The 16,252-nt window shown below is 35.3% G+C and overlaps 1 protein-coding gene across 5 annotated transcripts; it reads left to right on the top strand.

Moving 5' to 3' along the window:
* Positions 1-16,052, top strand: Actbeta (inhibin subunit beta). 5 transcript variants are annotated; one of them, XM_017159946.3, is made up of 6 exons: positions 1-207; positions 9,401-10,584; positions 12,952-13,899; positions 14,482-14,738; positions 14,796-15,439; positions 15,501-16,052. In XM_017159946.3, the coding sequence occupies exons 2-5, from the start codon at positions 9,540-9,542 to the stop codon at positions 15,432-15,434; spliced, it is 2,889 nt and encodes a 962-aa protein (XP_017015435.2). In that variant the 5' UTR covers positions 1-207; positions 9,401-9,539; the 3' UTR covers positions 15,435-15,439; positions 15,501-16,052. The 5 variants fall into 5 exon arrangements, with proteins under 5 accessions (XP_017015435.2, XP_017015436.2, XP_017015437.2 ...); XM_017159947.3 differs by having other exon boundaries at positions 1-152; positions 14,796-15,435; positions 15,501-16,051; XM_017159948.3 differs by having other exon boundaries at positions 13,171-13,899; positions 14,796-15,435; positions 15,501-16,051.
* Positions 16,053-16,252: the final 200 nt, after the last annotated feature.

Raw genomic sequence — 16,252 nt, 5'->3', positions numbered from 1 at the left:
CATGCCATAAAGTATGCAATGTCATTTAGACCGTCGGACATACAAAGTTCATTTCTTGCTAAAACGAAATCAAAATAAATTGTAATAATGTGAAAAGTCCTGAGGAATTTAACAGACAGTGTTTATTAATAGTCGTCTCGAGGAAATTCACAGTAAATAAATGACGAACATTTTCGCTTATTTTACAGATATTTTAAAAATACAAAGGTGATACATTTTATGAAAACCTCTAAAGTGTAGCCAGTACGCAGGGTTTGGCAGTAAAACACATGTTATTTGATATCTCCCCTTTACGTTGCCGCACTTGTAAGTGTCCAGTCTGGCGTCGTCTCGTCTCGACCCCGTCTGACTGAGTGTCGCCTTGTACATGTCTGTGGCTGTGTGTGTTAGTCAGCCTAAGTACTACCTATTCGGCAGTCGGCACAAAGCCTGCCTAGACTTTAAATAGTGCTACTACATACATACATACATACATACATACGTCTAGGCTAGGAAATGGCTTGCATGGCAAAATATGTACATATACATATGTACCCAAACTATAGAAAATCGACCTTCCTTTTTACGACTTTGGAAAAAACCCGCGATAATACTCCAGTTTAGGGGAGTCCCAACCCGAAATTCAAAGCTATGAGCAAAAATTTAAACAGCCGTTAGATGGAGCCATCAAAAATTTCAACAGACGCTAGATGACTCCAGTAGTTTTGATAACTGCATATCTCCATCTCACTCGCACAAAACAAATATGAGGATTGAATTTTTTTTTTAATGACACAGTTACTTGCTTAATCCTGAACACAATGTATTAAACATTTGTTTGGCATGCGGCGCATTCTTTGCTTTCTTTTTATACCCTTGCAGAGGGTATTATGATTTCAGTCAGAAATTTGTAATGCAGTGAAGAAGACATCTCTCTGTATGTCCGTCCGCTTGTCTGTCCGTTTCTCTGCAAATTAGTCTCTCAGTTTTAAATTTATTCGGATGAAACTTTCCCAAAACTCTTTTATCTATTGCAGGTCGGAATCGGCAGGATCGGACAACTATATCTTATAGCTCCCATAGGAAATATTGGAAAAATAATCGAAAAAATTATAGCTTTCATGTTTTGTTAATAGTCTAGAAGAGGAGCCTGTGCACCAAAAATCGCGAATAAATTACCCTCGATGGACCGCGATTTTTAGAGATTTTACATCCAGAAAAAATGCGGCGGAAATGCATGGTTCCCTTGTAATTGCATTTCAAAGTGGCGTGTTTTTCTATAAAAACAAAGAAGCATTTTCTAGGATTTTCAGCTGTTTTGTGACATATTGCTATAAACAACTAACGGGCTTTCCGTTTGTTGTCAAAATAATAGGCGTTCAAAAAAACTCGACAAAAATGTGAAATTGTTTTTATAGCAAGCCGCGGTTCTAGGAATGCAATTAATGCGCCATAGCACTTCTTTACATTTTCTTAAGTACTTGTATTGTGGTTAGGAAAGCAATAAATGCATGCGGCGCATAAAACTTCTTCTTTACATTTTTTTTACTACTTGTATTGCGCTTAGAATTATAAAATGCGTGCATTATTGGTCTAGACTTTTCTACAATTTTCTTTAAAAATATAAAAATTAAGGTTCTATAACGGCTAAGACCGTGAAAAAGGTTAAAATATGTATGTCTTGGTCATCCATAATCACTCCAGTTCTTAAGGAATCACTGCTTACCGAAGATATTTAATTCGCTGTTGTGGGGTCTGGCGTGCTATAAAAACAATTTCACATTTTTGTCGAATTTTTTCGAACGCTTAATATTTTGACAACAAACGAAAAGCCCATATGTTTTTTATAGCAAATTGTCACAAAACACTAGAAAATGCTACGTTGTTTTTATAGCAAAACACGCAACTTTGAAGTGCAATTACAACAGAACCATGCATTTCCGCCGATAATCTTCTGCACGTAAATTCCTAAGAAATCGCGGTCCATTTTATATATATATATATTATTAATTTTTCCAAAGTGACCGATGCACTATGGGAAAAAAGTCTATTTTTTTGGCATAAACTCTAGTTTTAGAGATACAATTTAGAAATTTTTTATATATACTATTAAGATAAAGCTGTTATTTCGGTTTTTGTTGCTTTTTGAATCGGACCATTGCTTTCATCCACCGCCCACGCCGCATATTCAAATTAATTGGCAGGGATTTAAATAAATTTGTATTTGTTTTGGTAAGACGGTAAGATAATTTTGGTTTACGTTAATTTTTAAAATTTGTCAAAAAAAAAATTGCTGACATGTACAAGAAAAGTGAAATATTATCTAAGAGCAGATGCCAATTTAAGCTTTAACGGGGGTCCGGCTTCATTATATTTGAGCCCTTTGCAACCAGGATTTTCACTTGACTTGTCCCTTTCCATAAATTCAATTTTAAAGATTAATGAAAGCCACTTAGATTGTTTTTTTATTTACAAAATATTTTTTTTGATGTTTATAAGTTGCTGTATTTAAGTAATTTTTTTGAAGAAACGTGCAAAAAGTTGCAAAAATGATTAGTTTTGCGATATTAAGGATACATTTGGTAATAACTTTGCGTTTTTACCTTTTTGCAACTTTGTGCCAATTATAAGTTGTACACCACGGAACACAAACAAACTTGTTAGTTTTAAGCTAAAAATGTGCACATTTAAAACAGTTCACAGTTGGACAACAAACCATAATAATCAAAACATGTAATCTAAGATATATTTATAAATACCTTTGCTACGATTTGACATGATCAGAAATAATAAACCATTTTGTTGCTCCACAAAATAAGCACTGAAAGTTTGCAAAGATTTTTCACTAATTTACGCACACAACAAAGTCAATCGAAGAGCTGACTTTGTTCGCTTATCAACACTATAGTGTTGTTAGTAAAAAATCTTTGATAACTGTTCTTGGCTAATTAGGGTATGTAAATTCACAAAATATATTTAATTTTTAAAAATAATTTGTAAAATAAGTTGATTTTATGCCAAAAAAATTGACTTTTTTCCCATAGTGCGATGTAATAATTTATAAGACCTAGTCTTGTCGCATAGGGATAAAACAAATAAATAAATTAAAATTAATTTGTTCGCGATTTTTGGGGCACAGGCCCCTCCTCTAGACTATTACCCATGTTTTTTGACATATAATTAATTTATAATTTTATAAAAATCGAACGACTATATCATATAGCTGCAATAGGAACGATCGGAATATTGATGGGAAATTAATTCGAAAGAAATTATAGCTCCGTTGGTTTTTTGATTGTATTCTCTACCACTATGGGATATGGCTCTTTTTAAGTATTTCAGAATTTCGAATTAAATTTAAGAACAGTCGGACGACAATATTTTATAGCCTCCATAGGAAGGAAAGAACAAATAACACTAGTTTACAACTTAAAATTTCTTTCGAGATAATCGCAGAAACCATTTTTTATACCCTTGCAAAGGGTATTATAATTTTGGTCAGAAGTTTGTAACCCAGTGAAGGAGACGTTTCCGCCCCCATAAAGTGTATATATTCTAGATCAGAATCAATAGGGGAGTCGATATAGCCATGTCCGTCTATCCGTCTGTTTCAATACCGTTTGCGAACTCAGTTTAAAAGCTAGCGACTTAAAACTTTCAAAGTCATCCTAAAACATGTGTACGCAGATCAAGTTTGAAAATGGACCCGATCGGACGTCTATATCCTACACCTCCCATAGGAACAATTGGATATAACTTGCAAACATTGATGATTTTTCGCGCAGTGTAAAACTTGTTGACAGTGTGAAAGCACGTGCCAATCTATATCCTATAGCCAGGGATCGCAAGTAATGCCCTCTGCTCATTATGGACGCGTCGCGTTTGCATCCATTTACCGTTTAACGCGCCCAAATCCCATACAAAACTTGTAGGCGAGGAGTGAGGAGGGGAGGGTGGAAATTTGTCGCGTTACAGGGCTGGAAAGTGAAATTTGTGGTATATTTAAGCAGTATTAACCAGGCATGAACATTTTTCTGGACCCGAAACTGATAAGAGGCTGATAAGAAGCGGGAAATATTAAAACCATTTTTTGTTGATATTTACATGAACTTTATTTCGTATAGATTGGTATTTGATATATGATATATGCCAAATGATCTGGCAATAGTTCAGAATTCCGAGGATGATCCAAGCGCATAAAGAGCAGTAGCAGTTCGTTTATCCAATGGAATGGCTCGGCTAGAAAGGATCGGAAGCGAAATATTGGTCGTTGCAGCGCAGCCACATGGGCTTTCCCGTCTCCATGATCTTGACGTTTGCTTCGCGTGCGCCATTCGTCCATTAAGGCGACCTCCTGGTTAGACCGTAGATGGCCATTCCATATTCAAATGACACACGTTGACAGGCGACTGCTGGAAAAGGGCACATCTCCCTCTTTCTTGCGCACAATGTTCTTGTAGGATTTCTGCCCCGTATCAGATTCTTTTCAGTGACGTGCCGCCGCAGAAGCTACTGCTGTCGCGGGTCGTGTCAAAGAATTAATTAAATGACTGTTCAGATCTATATATATGAACGCCTTCTGCAGCAGATCCTTTTGCTTTCTGCCGTAATAAATGCTCAAGCAGCGTAACGTGGGATGTTGTTGCTTTCATCATTGCAGCAATGTTTCCAGGTTCAAAAGCTGTTCTGCGATTACAATTATCAATAACAAATTATTTAAATCCATTGTTTACTTCAGCTCGCAAATGACAACAGCACAACAGCTGTTTTCAGACGCGTTTGCCAATGGAAACACCTCACGTCCGCCTATCGCGTTGCCAATCGAAAATACACAAAAATACCGAAAAAACCGCATAGTGGAAAAATGCCTTAAGAGTTACTTTTTTAAAAAAATTGACAAATAAGTTTTATTTTTCAATTTTTATTATAAAAGTTGACAAATAACTCTTATGCTTCAATTTTTATTATAAAAATCAACAAATAAGAGTTATTTGTCATAGTTGTGCCTTTAAGCATTATCATTACTTTTTCATTATCATTACAAAATGTAATGCTAGTGAAATCAGTTTACATTATCATTAGAAAAAGTAATGCTTTTAATGCATTACTTTTGACAAATATAATGCTAATGAAAATTCAATTCATTATTTTTGACAAATATAATGCTAATGAATATTCAATGCATTACTTTTGACAAATATAATGCTAATGAAAAATATTTCATTACTTTTGAGAAAAAGTAATACCAATGATATTTTTTCCTTACAATTAATAATGCTAATGAAAAAATTTGCATTAAAAATTTCATTAAATATTTTTTAACTATCCTTTTTTGATAAAGTATTGCAACCGCAAACCATATGTATCTCAATTGAATACAGCCATTTTTAAGATAAGACGCTACTTTAAAGGCAAGGTTTTACGTCAGTACTACAACATGCACTTGACTTACAAGAACTTAATAGTCGTAATGCAACGCCAAGTGCATTTATTTTATCAATGAAAAAGATTGGTCAAAATGGAAAAATATTTTTTTACTGAAATCGCCATCTTTGTTGTGTACCCTTTACTGAACACCTCTGCTGGTTAGGGGCTGTCTTCATCCATAGAGGCCTGAAGGTTTCGCGGTTTGATTTGTATCTTTTTTTTGCATTAGTTACAAGTTTAGTATACTAAACTTATAAACTATAACACATTCATACTTAACTTACAAAACTTCTTGACAGTGCTGAAGAAGTCGCGGTCCATGGAAGAAAATTTGTTTTTAAAGTTTTTTGGGGGTATTGGCCGCTGTACTGCACAGTTGCAGAAAAGTATCCAATGAGGATAGTCTTTTGGCGGTTTTACATTTAATGTCTATATTGTGGAATCATTGGATCTGACAGATCCTAAGAATCTGTCAACCAAAATGGCCAGGATACAAATGATTTGCCAGGAATCCAGGAAAAAGTAAAAATTTTCTATTTTATTTTGTTAAGTATATATGTGGGGCTTTATTTTGTAAGTGATAGAATTTGAGAAACTTTATTTAATAGAAAACATAATATAGTTTAAGTTTGATAGTTCTTCGATTGAGTATTTATCGTCGTCGCGTCGTTTGATAAAGCACGTTTTTGCTCAGTCGGCCGTCATGACCGTCTTGGCTTCGCTTCAGGTCATCTTTTTGTCGTCTTGATTGCAGTCTTCTTCATATTCGTAACGATGGTAACGGAGTTTTGTATTTGAAAGGAACTATGCGAAGTGCTGGCTCTAGTTTTAATTTTTTTTATTAACTAGTACGTTTTTTCAAACGTTTAAGAAGAATACTCACGAAATGTTGGAAAACGAAGTAATCATTGACTGATTGCTGCATCCGTCCATCCCGTCAATCACTGGTTTATTTTCACTTGCCATTTCACTTGTTTTTTTTTTTTTGTAACTTGCACTGATTTTTTTTTATTTGTTTGCTCCGACACTGATTTTTCCTTATTTGTGTGTTCCGACACCGCTTTTTATGATATGTTTGCTCCGACACTGCTTTTATATAATGGTTTAATCTGACACTGCATGTCATTCGTTAGTGAATTTGACCGCAAAAGCCTGCTGGGATGCTTACTTAAAACTGAACAAAATTAAATAGAATACGGACCCCGATTTTTTATGAATAACCGCCAAAATATGTTGTAAGTTAAGCATAGCACTAATGTACTTGCTTTTACGAATACAAACAGCAACCGATCCAAAAAACAATCGAAATCAATCCGCGAAATCTTCGGGCCACATTGGTTGAAGACAACACCAATGGCACAGCGGTCCATAACTCAAAAAACGTTAAAATCTATTTTTTCTCCATGGACCGCGAGTTCTGAAGAACTACCACCAAGAAATTTTCGGAAACTGCATAGTACAGCGGTCCTAAGCTCGAAAAACGTTAAAAGCTAATTTTCCTTCATGGACCGCGACTTCTTCAGCACTGGCACTAAGAAGTTTTGTATGTTAAGCATGAACTCGTAACTAATGCAAAAAAAGATAAAAGTGAAATCGCGAAATCTTCAGGCCTATTTGCATGAAGACATGGTTTGCGGTTGCAACACGTTATCAAAAAAGTATAGTTAAAAAATATTTAATGAAAATTTTAATGCAAATTTTTTCATTAGCATTATTAATTGTAATGAAAAAATATCATTGGTATTACTTTTTCTCAAAAGTAATGAAATATTTTTCATTAGCATTATATTTGTCAAAAGTAATGCATTGAATTTTCATTAGCATTATATTTGTCAAAAATAATGAATTGAATTTTCATTAGCATTATATTTGTCAAAAGTAATGCATTAAAAGCATTACTTTTTCTAATGATAATGAAAACTGATTTCACTAGCATTACATTGCTTTAATGCTAATGAAATTGCTAATTCATTACAAATCTAATGCATTAGTCACAACTCTGTTATTTGTCAACTTTTATAATAAAAATTGAAAATAAAGATTGAATTGATATAACTCTTGAACTGTACGGTACATTGGTTTAAAATTTATATATATATAATCTACGCTTTAATACCTTTCTGTTGATATGCCATATGTCCCCTAAATATTTTTTATAATAATAATATTTGTTACATCATAAAAAATATTTTGGGGACATATGGCATATCAACAGAAAGGTATTAAAGCGTAGATTATATATATTTAAATTTTAAACCAATGTACCCCACAGTTTAAGAGTTATTTCAATTCAATCTTTATTTTATTATAAAAGTTGACAAATAACTCTTATTTGTTGATTTTTATAAGAAAAATTGAAGCATAAGAGTTATTTGTCAACTTTTATAATAAAAATTGAAGCATAAGACTTATTTGTCAACTTTTATAATAGAAATTGAAAAATAAAACTTATTTGTCAATTTTTTTTTCAAAAAAGTAACTCTTACTTGCGATCCCTGCCTATAGCTCCCATAGGAATAATAGGGTAAAATCGGTAAAAATTTGATGTTTTTCAGGATATTTCACGCAGTGTAAAAGCTAATGACAGAATGACATGAAGGCCAAAAATTTGCAAATTGGCGATATGCATTTTTTAGTGAAACAACCCAATCGCAAAAATGTTCAATTTTCTATTATTTCTCATTAATTTTCCGATTGTTCCTATGGCAGCTATATGATATAGTAGTTTAATTTTGATAAAATTAAAACAGAAATTCGGAAATATTTAAGAAGACTCATATCCAAGAGTAGAAGAGAATACAATAAAAACCAACCAAGCAATAATTTGTTTCCTATTAATTTGCATTTAATATTCCGACCGTTCCTATGGCAGCTATATGATATAGTGTCACAATTTTTTCTAAATTTTATTCGAAATTAATAAATATTTAAAAAAGAACATTCCCAGGAGTATAAGTTAATATTTCAAAAAAACACCAAAGCTAGAATTAAAAAAAAAAAAAAATTTTCCGTTCTTTCCTATGGGAGCTATAAGATATAGTTGTCCGATTTGACCGGTTCCGACTTATATACTACCTGCAATAGAAAGAAGACTTTTGGGAAAGTTTTAAGCCGATAGCTTCAAAATTGAGAGACTAGTTTGCGTAGAAACGGACAGACAGACGGACGGACAGACGGACATGGCTATATCGACTCGTCTAGTGATGCTGATCAAGAATATATATACTTTTTGGGGTCGGAAACGTTTCCTTCACTGCGTTGCAAACTTCTGACTGAAATCATAATACCCTCTGCAAGGGTATAAAAATGTTTTTCAAGCCAGGTGGCCTGCTTTTTATACCCTTGCAGAGGGTATTATTTCTATATATTTCTGAATTTCGGTTTTTTTGTTTTTTAAATCGGATCACTTTATCATATAGCTGCCATAGGAACGGTCGAAAAATTAAATGGAAATTAATGGGAAAAAATTATATCTTTGTTGGTTTTTATTACATTCCCTTCTTCTCTGGGATATGACTATTTTGAAATATTTCCGAAATTCGATTTTAATTTTTAAAAGATCGAATTACTATATCATGTAGCTGTGATAGAAACGATCGAAAAATTAATGTGAAATAATAAGAAATTTAACATTTTTGCGATTTGTAAATTAATAGAATGATCTGCAAGGGTATATAAGCTTCGGTTTGCCGAAGCTAGCTTCCTTTCTTGTTTTAATTTGGTTTTTGACATGTATTCGTGCTAACAGCTAGAAGGAAGCATTTCCGAGTAAATATCTGTCCGTCGGTATGAACGCTGAGATCTCTTAAACTACAAAAGCTAGAAAGTCGGGATTACCCTTAAATGCAGTTTTATTGTGTTTATCAGTACCTATCAAAATGAAGAATACATTTTTCAATATAAATAAATTTACTCTAAGAGTAACAGGTATACATATAAGCAACACCTAGAGGCATATTTTTTAGAAACCACTATCCATCTTTTCGTTTTTAAGGCACAAAATGAATATACACAGCCCCAATGAAAAGGATTTGCAATGGACCGGAAGTTGGATACCAGGAATATAAAACTGCCACTACTCTTACATCTCTTCTAAGGGTCACTGCCAGTATTACCCGTTGCCAAATATCAAGATGCGGTTTGCTTTTGACCCCAATCAATCGCAGTCGGAGCCGCCTTTCAAAGGCAACAGATGCTTCTTTAATTGCCAATGCCTATGCTGTCGCCAAGGATGCTGTGTGGTGGTTGTTAAGTGCTGCTGTTGCTTTAGCTTCAACTGCTGCAGCAGCAATGGATCCCGAAAATCATTTATCCAGCCGGCTGTGGCGCGCAAGAAAGTTCTTGATCCAGAAGTCTTAGGCGTGTCAAAGCTTATGGGAGCCATTTTGGTGCTTGCTCGATGGACGACTGCACTAGCCACCCTTCTTACAAGCTGCATCCTCCTGGATATTTTCTCGGTACTTGCCCAGTCCGATGTCTCCGATGGAAGCAGGGCCAACAGTAGGGCAGTCCACATGCCTGTTCCTACCACGCCAAACGAAACTCCCAGCAGCAATACGGACTCGAAGCTGAAGCTATTTTACGGGTACACCTCGTACGACATAAATAATGACCAGCAGGTGAAGTCCAACAACCTGTGCCGAATGCTTTGCAGCAGTCGCAATCGCAAACGACAACGAAGAAGACGTCGTCGGCGCAGGCGCAGGCGCCGCAGGAACCGAAATGCGGTTAGCGATAAACGGCAACCAGTTCAACGCAAACCGCAAAAACACCTTCGAACCGATCGACCGATGCGAAGGAACGAGAGCGTCTTTCAACAAAGAATACGCCTTAGCGACGGCATATGCCAAACCTTAGAGACAAATTATAGAGTAGATTACGACACAGTTACAGGAATAAAACTGTTGGGTCAGTCCGAAAAAAGCGTTCTAGTGTCGCCTCTGAGGGAAATAATATCACCTTGGGCATCGACACATGGCTCAATTCGCAACTGCTCAAAAATTAAACGCAATAGAGCCAATCTTATTTGGCTTCTTATTGGGCTCGTTTGGTTTGAAGTCAAACTAATAAACTGCAACGGAATCAGCAGTGGCAATTACTATGCTTCCAATCTGGAGTCTCACAAGGGATGCACCTTGTGTCACGAAGGAGGCAAGCTCAACATTTACAACGATAAAGGTAGGTTCTTCCTTATACTCAGGCTTGATTAAATTCCAATATAAATCCAATATATACATCGCGCACATATTTCAATACGACAGGTGTTGCGTATAGCAATTAATTTAAAGATTCAGAAAAGAAATAAATAGTTCCACTATTGCTCTTGTGATGGTGAAAAGTAAAAGAGTAATACATTTTCGTCCTCCACACATAAAAATTGATTGGTAATATATAATAGTCAAAAATTCCCCAACCAAAATATTGTCAATTCTATCAATCAAATAGTTACCCTCACAACCACAAAATACACACAATTAGCCAAAACACACGCCCACTACAAAAACAAAATACACAGGATCACTGGCCGAGTCGATCTAGCCATGTCTGTCTGTCCGTCTGTATGTCTGTAATACAGACTCTGTATGAACGCTGAGATCTCGAAAACTACAAAAGCTTGAAAGTTGGGATTACCCACACATATTTTTGGGTCGAAACGGAAATTTTCTCACTATATGACTTTTGATTGAACAAGATATGTTTGGCATTTATAAACATTGCAATGGGGCCACATTTTTGTAATACATATGTATATTATCAGGGGTGTCACAGACATATCTTTCATCCACATTTCCCCCCAAAAGCAAATCTCGGTGTCACAGAAACCGTTTGAACATTCAGTACACGATTTTAAACCAACCGAATAATAGGTCTTGAAGCAAATGTTCCTAAAATCAGAGCAAATTTACTCCAAAACTCCTACCAAACTCTACAGATTCTGTGACACCGAAAAACTAATTTTATTTTAGTGCGGATTTTGTAGGTTTTCCAAAAGCGGTCACTTTAAAAACATGTTTACATAATAGTTTTTCTTTCTGGGCTCTGTCCGTCTCTCAGCTTTAAAGTTATCGGGCGAAAACTTTCCCAAAAGTCTTTTTTCGTTTGCAGGTAGTATATATGTCGGAATGAGCCGGATCGGACAACTATATCTAATAGCTCCCATAGGAATAATCGGAAAGAAAATGTAAAACAAGAAAGGAAGCTAGCTTCGGCCAGCCGAAGCTTACATATATACCCTTGCAGATAAAGTAAATACCTATAGTTTAATGCTCACTCACTCGCTCGGTGCAGTTCCAGGGATTCCATTTTCTGCGTGCCTATTTAAAATTTTGTTTTTGGGTTGTCAAAAATCAAAAACGCCTACTTCCTACAAAGTTACAATGAATTTTCTTATATTTGTTTGATTATTATGGGAGCCTTAAGTCCGATCCGGCTCGCTCCGACATATGTACTACTTGCAATATAAAGAAGACTTTTGGAAAAGTTTCATCGCGATAGCCTTAAAACTAAGAGACTAGCTCGCATAGAAACGGACAAACGGACAGGCGGACATAGCTGGATGAACTCGGCTATTGGTGCTGATCACGAATATATATACTTTATGTGGTCGAAAATGCCTTCTTCACTGCGTTACAAACCTCTGACTGAAATTATAATACCCTCTGCAAGGGTAAAAAATTATATCTTGGGTGTTTTTTAACATATAACCTCCTACCTTTGGAAATACCTGTTATATCTAATTCTGAATTTCGAATTAAATTTTAACAAATTAATTTTATTGTAACAGGGAGAAGGAAGCGTTTCCGACCCTATAAAGTATATATATTCTTGATCAGGGTCACTAGCCGAGTCGATATAGCCAAGTCCGTTTGTCCGTCTGTCTGTCTGTCCGTATGAACGCTGAGATCTCGGAAACTACAAAAGCTAGAAGATTGAGATTTTCCACACATATTCTTGGGCTTCCTACGTAGCGCAAGTTTATTTCAGCCGAGCGCCACGCCCCCTCTAACGCCCAAAATCGCCCACTAACGATTTTAAAATGTGACTGGCGCCCACACCTTTAAAGATGCTAGAACTCTAGATATGACAAACATTTTTAGCATTTCAACACACTTGCACTCACTGGGGAATGAACCTCGGACTTTCGGCCATTTGCAAATATCGGTACGGAATATGTAATTAAGAATTACATACTTCTAGGATTTTGACATATTTAAAAGCTTTGTCGCTTAAACTTTTAATGAGTGTAAAAGCTATAATGGCTGTCTGTAAACAGCAACATTATTAATTAATTGTTGATTCGTAAAAGATTTTTTTTGGATGAAAAAACTCCTATTCTACATTTATTATTACGTTGAGAAATTTCTTTTCGCAAAGGTGAATAAAGGTTTTTATTATTAAAGAAGTTAAATGAGATCTCGACTAATTTATCTACACCCACATTATATTATACTAAATTTAAACTACAAATACACTCCATACAAAACCAAACGAAAATTAAATCTAATGTAACTTACATAACACTTTACAATTATCACATTTACACAGATAATCCACATACAGACTACAACATCTACAACAAATACCATACCAACAATTATTTCAACAAAAAAACTAATCAACCACATAACAACATTGCACCGAGCGACCAAGTTCGCTTGGAGTCGATTAAACGGCAAATTTTGACGAAGCTTGGTCTTAGCCACAAACCCAATGTATCTCATCCCCTTCCTAAACAATTTATTTGGGAAACTATATATCGTGCAGATGGTGGACGGATGGACAATGCCTTTGAGAGCAGTGGTAATGATTTTGATCAACAGAACTCCAGAGCACGGACGTTAGCCCTACCCGAAACACATAGGTTCAGTGGCCGGGGCGGTAGGAGTTATCCTAGTAGTCAACATCAATATCGATCCCCGTTCGATTATACTTTTAACACAAGTAAAGGGAACGTTTATGAAAAGGTCTTGAGAAATCGGCCTGCAGACCGAAGAAGGCATTATATGCAAAAAGACGATGAGAAAAACGTATTTTTGAAAAGATGGACAGAGAAACGTCAATTAAAAATGAATTCTCGTATTGCGTCTAAATCTACATCACAACACGAAAGCCACCATGGCAGTATTACGAAGATGCTTAAAAACGGAGATGCCAAAAATGTTAATAGCATCGGCGGCAAACAAATGAATGCGAATGCGTACAGAAAATCTACATATCTGATAGATATAAACCGTAGTAGTGATAGTAGCGCCAACACTGGCATTAATGGTGAGATCAGGCGCAATGCTTATGATTATTTTAACGATTACAGTGTTCAGACTAATGAGAAAAGCCACGAAAGTAGCTCTAGCGTTGGATATCATTCAATGGTCCAAAATATTGAAGGAGAAAAACAGAAGCGGCATTACGAATCGGTTGTTCATGACCAGGAAAATATTGATCATGAAGACTTCTTTGGAAATACTCAGGAAATAATTACATTTGCAGAAGAAGGTAAGTGGTTTTCGGTGAGAAAAGGGTCTACGGAAGAAAGCTAAAATTCGTGAAAAGGAAACAAAATTTTTGTTAGACTCTACGTGACTCGAACCACGGACCCTCGAGCTCGCACCAACCGGTTTCATCAATCACGCATGTAATGTATGTGTTTTTTTATGGCTATAATGCTAAGGGCCAACTAAAAATAAAACCTTAGTATTTAAATCTGTGCGACATGTCTCCTTTACTGCGTTGGTGGTCTCTGACTGAAATCATAGCATCCTCTGCAAGGGTATTTAACGACACGCAATTTTGGTTGAGATGCTATTTAATTTGATACAAAAAAATAAAAGGAAAGCCGTTTGCCTTTCGGACATTTTACATTTGTGATGGAAAATGTACAGTTTCGAAGTAAATTTGCTCTAAAAATCCTTTGGACTTTGACGACCTGTGTAATCACGAATCTATAAGTTGTGTAAATGAATTGTCATTTTTAACTTTACAAGAACGTAAACAAACCATTATTTATAATCCGCTCAAACAGCTTAATTCTTTCCATCAACTAATAATACTCAATTGTCATAATATTCTTATTTCAAGGAACCCAATATCGACAATATCGAATACTTGAATTTTCGCCCCAAAATCGGCGTGTTCCTAACCAAAAACTCTCCATACGCAGCGCTCAGATCCACATACGAATAGACAAACCACACAGTTTCTGGATGGAAAGAGCAAAAAATTTGCAAGAAGAACATTTGCCAAATACTAAACGGAAATGGCGGGCAAATAAACCTCACCATAGAATAAAAATCTGGGTTTTTCAATTATCAACTGCGATAAATATTACAGAAAAGGTAATATAATGATGATATGTTGTGATTTTAAAAATGTCTTTATGAATTTTATTATAGGGAATAGACAAAGCTATTTTGTTTCGGGCTTCCTTTGATGTCGACACCAAGCATTTGGGATGGCAAAAATTCGATTTAACCGAAACAATCCGTGAGTGGTATGGGCATGGCAGTGACGAAAAGCTACGACTGTTGATTGATTGCACTGGCTGCGGTGGTCGGTACTCATTGCACCTGTTCCAAACTGCGAAACTAGGAGACAACTCATCAGAATCAGAGTATATGAGCCCTAATCTTAATCGACCATTTCTCGTACTTCACACGGAATCAACGAGGACAAGACGTGTTAGGAGACGCGCCGTGGATTGTGGCGGTGCTCTTAGTGGTCAATGCTGCAAAGAGTCCTTCTATGTATCCTTCAAGGCACTTGGTTGGGACGACTGGATTATCGCTCCAAGGGGATACTTTGCCAACTATTGCAGAGGGGATTGCACGGGGTCCTTTAGGACACCAGACACTTTCCAAACATTTCATGCCCATTTTATAGAGGAGTATCGAAAAATGGGTCTCTTAAATGGAATGCGACCCTGTTGCGCCCCAATAAAATTCTCTAGTATGTCTTTGATCTACTACGGGGATGATGGAATCATTAAAAGAGACTTGCCAAAAATGGTTGTTGATGAGTGCGGTTGCCCTTAGCGTAGGTATTATCCATTTTCAAATCTTGCTTTAATTAATGAATTTTAAATATACTTCCTTTTACAGCGTGCTCAATATCTGCCTTTACATTTTCTATTTTCCGTCCGGTAGACATACACATAAATGTCCTCGGTTGTCTTCAAAGTCAAAACGGGAGTTCTTTAATATAAGTTTTATGTTCTAATACATTCTATTGACTTGGAATGAAAATGATGTGTTATCAACATAGATTAGTCTCAATTGTATTTTATTTTAAGATAGGCTGATGACAATATTTATATATTTACGAACAAACCCTAAATTGTGAAAGTGCCTAAATTAAATCAAATCTAAAACTATAAGAATCATGAAACTAACACTAAAATATCTTTGAATATGGTAAAACCCGCTTTTAATAAATTTACAATCCCTCAATAATATCTTCAGCAAATATTTCGCCTATATACTTATATAAATCAATATGTTTTCCATCTTACAATCGTCCTTTGTGTTTGCCAAAATAATACAATTGCTAATTTTAAAACCTAATATCGAAGAGCATAAAAATTTATTTCATATTACACTTGAATAAAGCATTGGTATATCCTTAAAATATAAGGATTAAAATCTATGATTACTATAGAAGAATGCCTATTTAAACGGGAATAACAGACGGAAGAAAAAACGGTTTGACATATGTAAAAATTTTAAATGAAGGGAATTTATAAAAAGTTTAAAGCATTCACCCATAATACTTTAAAGTTTAAGCTTTTTATAAAGTGGAAAACTATAAATACTATGTTTTCTGGATTTTATTTCTGCCTTAAAAAAATCCTAAA

This window comes from Drosophila takahashii, chromosome 4 (genome assembly GCF_030179915.1).
Source record: "Drosophila takahashii strain IR98-3 E-12201 chromosome 4, DtakHiC1v2, whole genome shotgun sequence".
Taxonomy (NCBI): Eukaryota; Metazoa; Arthropoda; class Insecta; order Diptera; family Drosophilidae; genus Drosophila; species Drosophila takahashii.
The sequence above is the reverse complement of the archived record's forward strand: the minus strand, read 5'-3'. Positions and strand labels throughout refer to the sequence as shown.